This window comes from Seriola lalandi, unplaced genomic scaffold, assembly GCF_002814215.2.
Source record: "Seriola lalandi dorsalis isolate HSWRI2012SDOR001 ecotype SW California unplaced genomic scaffold, Sedor1 jcf7180002054656, whole genome shotgun sequence".
NCBI classification, from domain to species: Eukaryota; Metazoa; Chordata; class Actinopteri; order Carangiformes; family Carangidae; genus Seriola; species Seriola lalandi.
This window is the reverse complement of record NW_019525209.1, coordinates 129980-139573: the sequence shown is the minus strand read 5'-3', so window position 1 is coordinate 139573 and position 9594 is coordinate 129980. Positions and strand designations below refer to the sequence as shown.

Here is a 9594-nt window from a genome sequence, read left to right as displayed (position 1 = left end):
GCATGTCAACTTCCACCAAACGGACACCAGGTGGCAGCGTTCAACAGAGAATAACACCAAACCCAATGTGGCTTTAAAGGGCCATTCCACTAATTTCACATGTGACAATCAGTTCATTCGTCATGTCTAATACCTTGAAAAAAGTAACTGCATTGCAAACTGCAGATGTGAAGAAAGACCCGAGTAACTTACAAGTCAGGGAACGGCTAAATATAAATAATAAATTGTACTTATATGTATTTACTGTATATTGCACTCTTTTCAGTTTGAATACGGTTAGAGGAATGTGTTTTATATCGTATGTTTAGATGTCCTGACTGTAAACTAGAAGACAGACTTGAGAGAGTGCCGACCTCTGCCAAGGCCCATGTCATACAACAAAAAACTTCAAATTCATGGTAAATCTGCTCCAAAATAGAATGAGTTCTTCCCCTTACCCTCGCTCCATCCCTCCTCCATGTTTGGTGCAAGGATGATGCTCTGGAGTCACTTCATCAGTCGGTTACCGAAAGTGATTTTTAATGTAGTGTTTTTATGTACTTCATATTTATTTCACCTAAATCTTCCCAAACTGCTTCTCTGGTCTCGAGAAAATGAATATATAAAGAGGTAAAGTAAGTTTTTACACTGGTTAAAAGTAACCTCCTCTATCCCCGGTCCTTACATGTCACACTTGTCCTTCTTGATTCTTCTACTGGGAGTCGCTGAAATTGAACATTTTTAGATGCTACCCCGTCAGAAGGACCTGTAATCCCTATTGAGAGTTTAATGAGTTTGTATTTGTATGTGTATGTGTTTTAATGGAGAAAATACATGTCAGGAAAGTAGCAGATCAGTGTCCTCTAAGCAGAGAGGGGGGAGGTGACCTTTCTAGTGAAGCCAAGAGGAAACAACTGCAGGTCATTGAGGCAATAAACACAAACACCTCCTGTGTTTTGAGTTCACGTTGATGATTTTCACCTCAGAGTTTCTTTAACTCATAAGATTTTTTCTTTTCTCCCTGTATCTTCAGTATTTTTTAAATAGACTCGTGTGACTATAAATAGCTGCAGGGGCTCTTGTACAGTAAGAATTGGGGGGGTATCACTGTAGCAGAGGAGCTGCTGTTAAAAATAGCCTGACTGCTGCTCACAAGTGTTGAGCCAAGGAGGACGGGCTGTCTCGAGAAACCTAAAAAGGTCTCATAAGGCTTTCAGCGTCGGGATCTGCCAGAGAATTATCTCAAAACATCTTTTGTTGCTGTTGCATGAATGAATTTTTTGCGATATTTAAAGATGAGAGATGCCTCTTCATGATCTTGTTAGAGGTCCTCCTGTCAATAACGTGAAGACTTGCAACGTGCCATTTAACACTGATTTGATGATTTTCTGAAATTAAATATTGTCGCGTGAAAATATTTCATTTTAGAAAAATCTAGGCTCCGCGAATGTTTCTATAAATTCAAATATTCCCTTTATCTTTCACTAAGGATTAAAATATTCATTAAATTTGATAAATTCAGTGGATGAAACATACCTTATTTTAAAATACTTTTATAAATTTGCAGGTACGGATGCACACTCTTCATCTCCAAGGTGCAGAATGAGAGCAAAATTTGGGGGGTAAATGCTATATATAGTCTTAAGTGCCTCCATACATGGGGAGGAAGGGGGAACAGCATTCCTCCAGTGAGAGGGTAATATTTTCGTTACCATCAGCAAGTGCTTCCCAAGCGGCATCAGGCTGGTTTGCCACCGCTTTGCGCTGTTTTAATCTCTTGGGGTAAGTCACTTTTCTCTTAATGTTTTCTCACTGATGAGGCTGATTTTTAATGGCGGAATAACTTGGAAAAAAACAAAGTTCAGAGTAGGAAGAGAAGTTATCAGCTGTCAAGCGTGATAGAAGTGAAATGTGTTGCTGTAATAAATGGCTGTAGATAATCTGTCTCCTGTGTCGGGGGGGAAACGGCAGCAGCCTGTTGTAATCTCCCTGAGCAGTACTTCCTTACATACCAGGGCATTAAGGGGTTGCTGACCCTCTTTTCCTAATTTGTGTTCAGGCAAATAGACTCAGGTACAAATGTTGTGTGTGTGTGTGTGTGTGTGTGTGTTGAAATAACTGATTATACGGGATGAAAGCATAATCAGTTTGAATTTGACAGCTTGTTTAGAAGTTAGTCGTTTTTTAATTTAGAGTAGCCTGTACAGTCTGAGCAGTCCCATTTCCTAGATGATGGGTTTTAATTAAATAGTGTGAAGGCTGTGCAATGCCGGTAATGACTCTGTTTCCTTCATTACTCCAATCATGGAATAAGGAGACTGCTGCAAGCTATTCATAGCTGAGCTGTGTGAGGCTGTAAGGTGAAACATTTGAAGTGCTGAGCTCTGGCAGTATGTGGGAACCGTCCCGATGCCTCTTAAATGTTGGACTTTTAACATGTAATCCTGTGAGATAAATACGTTCGATTATTTGTTTATTGATTTATGTATAATATGAATACAGTAACAGATATTATATAACACTAGCAACACCAGAGATCGTACTGAGGGATGATTTCAGTGAAGCCTGTTGATGTGTTCAGTATCTAGTGACAACGGTAAATGTGTAATGGTAAAGGAAAGACTTATATTGACATTGTTAACATGGCTAACACACGTTTGGTCCCCCCCCCTCCCTGTCTCCCCTCCCTCCCCCTGGTGCTCTCGGCCAGGTCTCCTTGAAGTGTTCCAGTCATGGCTTCCAAAGACATATCTTGGTATATGAAGAAGCGTGTGGGCCAAGTCAAAACTGATTACGCGTATCATCACACTAAACATGTTGTCAAGCAGCATACGGAAAGGTACGAAGGTGCGGTTCACCCGCTGCTTTGGAAGGTACAGCTGTTGCAGCTTGGCCGGGTGCAGGGCGTAGAGTGTCCGGCAGTGGGTGCTGATCGTCCTGCCGCATATGTGTCTGCTTCCTAGCTCCATTTTGTCTTCCAACGTCCGATTCTAACCCATTTTCATGAACAGATTTAGTTCAACAAGCTCTGAGACGGAGCGACAGTCTCTCGCAGGCATCAGAACCCATATGTCCAATTTGGTATCAGCCCTAGAAAAAATCTTTGACCCTTACCACGCTGTAAATTCTGTATCTCTCGTTTCCGTCTGCAGCAGTGTTTCTGGTCAGAAAGTGAGAACACAAAGTGGATCTTATGTCATGGAAGTTTATTCACCTGAAGTCGAAACACTGAAATAACAATCTTGCAAAAAATAGAAAATGATGAAAGAAAGTTTGAGATGAGCTCGAGGCCGATCCAGACTTCACGTGAAACTCACGTTACTTTTAAGAGTTTCAGCAAGTTTCTTATTTGGAATAAACACGTGGTCCACTGTATTCTGTATATTTGTTTCTCCATCGGCCAAGGTTGAGGTAAAAGATGGCACGTGGTAAAGTTAAGGCACTCAGGAAACTCGTTGAGATCCTGCATGTTCAAAGTACAAGGTGGATAGTTTGGAGAAGCTAAAAAACAAAGAAACACAGTCCTGCGAGTTAGTTTCAAGCTGTACCATTTTCTCTGTGGGCGCCAACAGTTCTGGAGCTCCGGGTCAGGACTTCATGCTCTGCAGCTTCAGCCAGCATCTCTCAGCCCAGCTCTGCCAAACTGTAGTTACGCTTTTTTTTGCTGAGTTTGATGCTGAGTTTGATGTGCGATTGCTTTGTTACCACTATACTGATGAGATTGGGGCAAGTCCCAGATCTGAGCCACCACAAGTTCTGATCACCGGGTCATCCTGTAGCAGGCCGCCATGTTGTCATGTAGCCACCGCCTTATGTCAGAGGGCGCATGCCACTCCCATGAACCTGACCTACATCCGAGGCCAGTGGTTCTCAGCACTGACCAAGTTTCTCATGAGGTTTCCCATCGGAGTGATTGAAGAAGAAAAACATGGAAGGGTTAATATTTTTTTATTTATCAGTTTTTATACAAAAGATTTCAGATTTCACGTCAGTCTGCCACGTTTCACAGTGGTTTTGGCTGCAGACCCGTAAAGGTATTTCCTCTGTGAACCAAATGAGTTGAAATGATAAAAATGGATCTCTAAGCATATTCAATAAATAATATAGGATTGCGTCATATTGGGAACATAATGGGACACAGAAGGATCCACAAAAATAGTCTAAAAGTTTCATATAGATTTGTCACCATATTCTTTCCATGCATTTTAAACTAAAAGGATACCAACAAGTGACATTACTGACAAGTAGGACTTCGTTTGTGAGAGTTTGGTGCCATGTCGTACCATTGTATAATTACTTTAAACCTCAGGTGGGAGATTTTAGAACAGGCAGTTGCTTCTGCAAAACTAAAACCCAAAAGTCCGCTATATTGGGATTTTCCTTTTTAATGGCTATTTCATAATGATGGACTCTTCCCCCCTCCCACAGGAAATCAAGCTCTAAATCGGTGAGCCAGGTACAGGCCCAGGCCACAGAGGCGATGGCGGAACCAGCCTATATCATACCGGTGTTCCGGCAGAGGTGAGTTTGGCTGCTGTCATATGTCAGGCTATTTTTAGGCGTAAGGTAATACTGACCCACGGTCTCTGTTAGCTAACCCCAGTAAAGACAGCACATTTCTCCAGTCGTACTAGTTAATTATTCAGTGATGGTTATTTTGAATTGTCAAGTGTTGTTTTAGGAGTTGTAGAGCTGATACGAATGGTGGAGTCAGACCGCTGAGCTTCTAAATTAACGCAGACGGTGTTAATTTAAACTCTTATTTTTTAGTACCACTGATCAGATGCACAAAAGGAGTTCTCTGCCTCCGAGTTAAGTTTAATCCGGTGTGACGTTTCGCTTTCTATTAAACAGTGAGGTGGAGAAGAAGTGAATACCTTTAATCGTAAATTATTTTAGTGCCAATAAAAGACAAAACAACAGTTCATTAAGCTACAAAAGTGTTTGTTTTTCAGATGGTATTCACAATGAAATATTTATAAGACATCTAACTCATGGCCGACACCCATTGACTCTAAAGTCAAGTCTCTTAAATCCTATTTGTTTAACTTGCTGATTCCAAGATTAGTGGTAGATTAATGTGGTTTATGTGTCATTAGGACTGCTGAGGAGACTGAGGAGTACCAGAGAGTGTCTACAAATGTTGGGAAGGGACTGGCTGTTATTCAGGAGGAGCTTCACAGGATGAGGATTGCTACTAAGGCTCAAGTGGAGAGCCTTGAGATCCAGAGAGAGGTAAGGAGCCAAGTGGACAACATGTCACCGGTTCACACTGTTGCGCGGCACATGGACGTCATGATTTTGTAGTGTCTTGTTGCATGTTTACATTATATGTATGTAAGTTTTTTTTTTTATCTCATTTTATTTACAGAACACTTTATATCACAGATTTGCAGATGATACTCAACTGTTGAGACACTGCATCAGAACAATCACTGGTCAAAACATCCTCCAGCTCAAAAGGCACAAAATAAAAGACAAGAAAAAACCTAAGTGATTAAAAAATATTAGTTTTCTCCTCCTCAATAAAACCCTTTAAAAAAAATTCACAGCAGGATGTTTCTGCTAGAAACAGCAGAACTAATCACTCTTGAACTACTGTTTTTAAGGGATTTACAGAACAGAAATAAAGTTGTCTATAGGTATTTGAATAGTTAAAGAAATAGATAACTGTATTTCTGATGCGTTTTAAAGATATGAATCCTCTGGACCTCATAGGTCTTCTGTTCTGTTTCTTCCTATTTCCATTCAGTATCATTGTTTTATTTTTTTACACTGCTGTACAGTTGTGGTCACAGACTCTCTCTCTCCACCTCCTTAAACATCCTCTTATCTGAGTCGAACCCATTTGCCAAAAAACACAACCAAACACACAAATACCAAATAATCTATCACGATTATATCACCATCATGAATACTTCTGGCTGCGACAGTCGTGTCTGTTTTATCGTGACAGCCCTATTCTGAATGGTGCTATAAATATGAACGTTTTCTTGCCCTGCCTCCGTTAGCAGAAGTAAGACGACAGACGGGTGATGCTGAAGTTAAAAGTTGACTGCAGAGAGCTAACTGCTGCCTGCTGACCTCACCTCTCTAATCCCTCTGGTCTGGGCAGATTGTTGACGGGATGTCAGCTGGGAAATGTTAATGATGACACCGTGCTGTTTTAATGATGTCCTCTTCTCATATTGTGCATTAACCGTACATGGTTAGCGCTTTAAAGCCACTGTTTCATTTCAGATACAACGTGGAGCACAGAGAAAAGTGTAGAAACAATCTGTCACCGTCCTGGACACTGTGCTGCACGCATTCACCTGATGCACTTTACTCGCAGGTTAGGGGAAGGATGACTAGGAGGGGGGACTTGTTGGACGACGTCCCCAAGATGCCGGACTTCCTGGTGGCCCTGCGGCCCCACACCGTGTGGGAGAAGACTCCCGTCAAACTCTTCTGCACCGTGGAGGGACACCCGAGGCCCATCGTCAAATGGTCAGAATAGTCGCATCTTACTGGAGCCGTTTCCGTGCATACGCTCCTGTACATTACTCTAATGCCACTTTAACATGTCGGTATCTAAAAGGTGCAGTGTGTCTTGACATGTTGACGTTAAGCTTAGTTGTTTTATACCATGCAGGGAACAAATTTAGAATTGATCCTTTTACACCCCCCCCCCCCCCCCCCCCCCCTTCGAAAAACATTTGTTAGCATTGTTAGCATTGTTAGCATTCCTTTAATCCTTTCAATACTGATATACAATGTTGAGTATTCGGCACCTTGTAAATATCTACTGCTATTTAAGTACACGACACATTTAGCTTTATTGTTGTATGGATTTTCAGAGTCATGTTTCCCGACACTCGTAGGTATAAGCGTGTTTTGTTGTGCTGATTGTCGGCAGGTATAAGGGCGGAGTGCCAGTCGACCCGCTGAGCGCTCCCGGAAAGTACAAGATTGAAAACAAGTACGGAGTCCATGGTTTGATCATAAGCAGGTACGTCACACCCTCGACTCTGAGGAACAACACGGTTCATACTGAAACATCTGCACTGACAGATGTTTGATTAGAGGAGTTTACAGTATCTCTCCATTTTCCTCCAAATTAGAAACAAATCAAGTCGTGAAAACATCTTGTAAACTATGATTTTGAGTTATTAAAGGCTACATTAGTCATTGATTAGGAATATTATGGAAAGGTATTAAAACCACTTCACACTGCACAGACGCCTACATATAAATATTACAAAGTTTTCACTTGAGATGCATCTTAAAACCTAAATCACACACTGCAGCAACTAAATCAGTTTCAGTTCTCGGAGTGAGACGCCTGAACTAAACTAGCCAGTGGCAAGAAATTGTCAGGTGACATTTTGAAATCCATAGATACATCAAAGGAAGTAGATACCAGACTGACAGATGGCTCCCAGGCACCTGAATGAAGAGTTATAACCTTGTTTGTACTTCTAGGTTTCATGTTAAAAGTTTCACAGATGTTTCTTTATTTCTTTAAACACTTTCAACGCTGCGAGTGGCCACCGTGCCGAGCTGGCAGCATCATATCCAGCTCTCTTAATGCAACCCATGTCCGACAATAATCCCCGCTACTGTTTGCTGCCATTTGGAGCGACAGGTGCGTCGACACGCAGCTTTGCCTCATTACACAAAAAGAAGGCAACCTTAAGATTTGTAAAATATGGAGGAACGTGTCGTAGAAGAGAGAAATGAGGAGAGAAAGATAAAGGGATTTACTAGCAGGATTCGAGGGGTTTAGAGTTAATTATTGTAACGCTAAAGACGCAGATGAACTTGTAATTTTTTTTTACCATTTTATCTTAATTCTGGTGTCAAAAAATAAGAGGCCGTTGACTAGAGAGGGAGACGGACTGAGAGGAGGGTTAGGGCCCAGCCTGCTGGCCTCTTCGTCATCTTCAAGACTCCTCAGCTGTTCGTGTTGAAGTGCTGACCTTTGCGTCATTCGAGCCATGAATTCCTCCCACTGCTCTCTCTCCGCCTCGCCCCTCCCTCACCCTCACCCTCTCTCGCTCTCTCTCTCCCTCTCTCTCCCTCTCCCTCTCTCTCTCTCCCCCTCTCTCTCTCTCTCCCTCTCCCTCTCCCTCTCCCTCTCCCTCTCTCTCCCTCTCTCTCTCTCTCTCTCTCTCTCTCTCTCTCTGTGGCAGTGAATATCCCCGTCCCTCCGTCATTACAGTACAGGGTCAGTGAGACGACCGACGTTAATGTGCCTAACTTTGTCAGAATCCTCCTTTTTTTTAAAGTGCAAAAGCGAGAAGCTCTGTGAACAGACGAGCACAGACTCAGTTTGTGTGCCCCCCACCCCTTCCCCCGCACACACACACACACACACACACACACACACAGCTGAGAAATGGGACCACCTTTAAAATAGTTCGGTCCAGGGTGAAGGTCACATTTCTTCCTTCTATTCTCACCCTCGGACTCCTCTTCGGTTGCTGTCACAAGGGCGCCGCCGCCGTCTTTTCAGTGCGCTTCCAGCAAGTGAGGTCACTTTTCAAAAGAGGGCAGTACGCGACGTCTTCTGCTGTAACAAGGAGTTCACAGCTGACCTTGGGAGAGCCGCCGCAGTGTTGTTGAGGAAGGAAGAAAGAGCTTAACTGCTCCATGTCCTGACGTTTAACTCTGCGTCACGCTGCCAAGACTTTAAGATGGACTCAAATTTTCACCTGGTTCTTTCCTCTCTTGCTCAAATCCTTTTTTATCTGCCAAGTTAAAGGTGGACGTGCCACATATGACAATTACATAATGTCAAAACACTGACAGTTTCGATAAGAGAAGCGAGTGAGCTTTTTTATCCACAGATCGACGTACGATTTGATGTACAGAGAAGAATGTTTAATTATAATAACTCATTAGAATAGACTCCTAAAAGCTGTCAGGAGAAGTTCCCATGAGCCGTTTCAGCACCATGATAGAAGTTGTTTGGGTTTCCTGGGCGACGATGTCTGATATCGAAAGACTCAGAACGATCGATGACTCCAGGTTCAACATCACCGATTCATCGTCAGTGTTTAGCCTCTTAAAATCAACCTTTCTGTTTATATTTCCCCCTAAAATAAGGATCATGTAGGAACATTTATTATATTCCCTTTTAACATTATCACAATATATTCTGTGTAACTCTCTATTGTAACTAGCTGCTTGTTTTTAAGGCGGCACTTCTCTTTTAAATAGAAACGGTCACGTCAGTTTCTATTAAAATTGACTTGACTAAATATGTTTTCAGGCTGTTATTCATTTGTATTTGTATTAAAAACATCTCAAGTAGCTATACCACTTTTATAATATAGATATATCATAAAACATTTAATCCTAACACATATTGACATGTTTTCCGTGCTGTCTGCTCTCGTAGGTGTGTGGTGAGTGACACTGCCGAGTACAGCGCTGTGGCAACCAACCAGTACGGCACGGCCACCAGCAAGGCCACCGTCACCGTGAAGAGTGAGTTTTATTCTCTCATCCTGACGGTATTCACCTGTCGTCGTGTTTCTCTCTGTAACCATGAATTCTTTTCTCTGTGCAGGAGCGTCGGGAGCCGCGGAGTCCTGCCAGCTTGGTCTCGGTGAGAGGAGGAGAGGGAGG

General features: G+C 42.4%; 1 protein-coding gene across 3 annotated transcripts in view; it reads left to right on the top strand.

The window, feature by feature from the left end:
• Window positions 1-1621: 1621 nt before the first annotated feature.
• The window catches only part of myom2a (myomesin 2a), a 25934-nt gene continuing 17961 nt past the window's right edge, over window positions 1622-9594 (top strand). For 2 of the 3 annotated variants that reach the window (XM_087177807.1, XM_023420702.2), the window contains exons 1-8: window positions 1675-1761; window positions 2690-2818; window positions 4408-4500; window positions 5079-5214; window positions 6314-6468; window positions 6878-6970; window positions 9365-9453; window positions 9536-9574. In XM_087177807.1, coding sequence (XP_087033933.1) covers window positions 2712-2818; window positions 4408-4500; window positions 5079-5214; window positions 6314-6468; window positions 6878-6970; window positions 9365-9453; window positions 9536-9574 — 712 coding nt within the window. In that variant the 5' untranslated portion in view covers window positions 1675-1761; window positions 2690-2711. Of the gene's footprint in view, window positions 1762-2689; window positions 2819-4407; window positions 4501-5078; window positions 5215-6313; window positions 6469-6877; window positions 6971-9364; window positions 9454-9535; window positions 9575-9594 lie in introns of all 3 variants that reach the window. The other variant, XM_023420701.1, reaches the window with a different exon arrangement.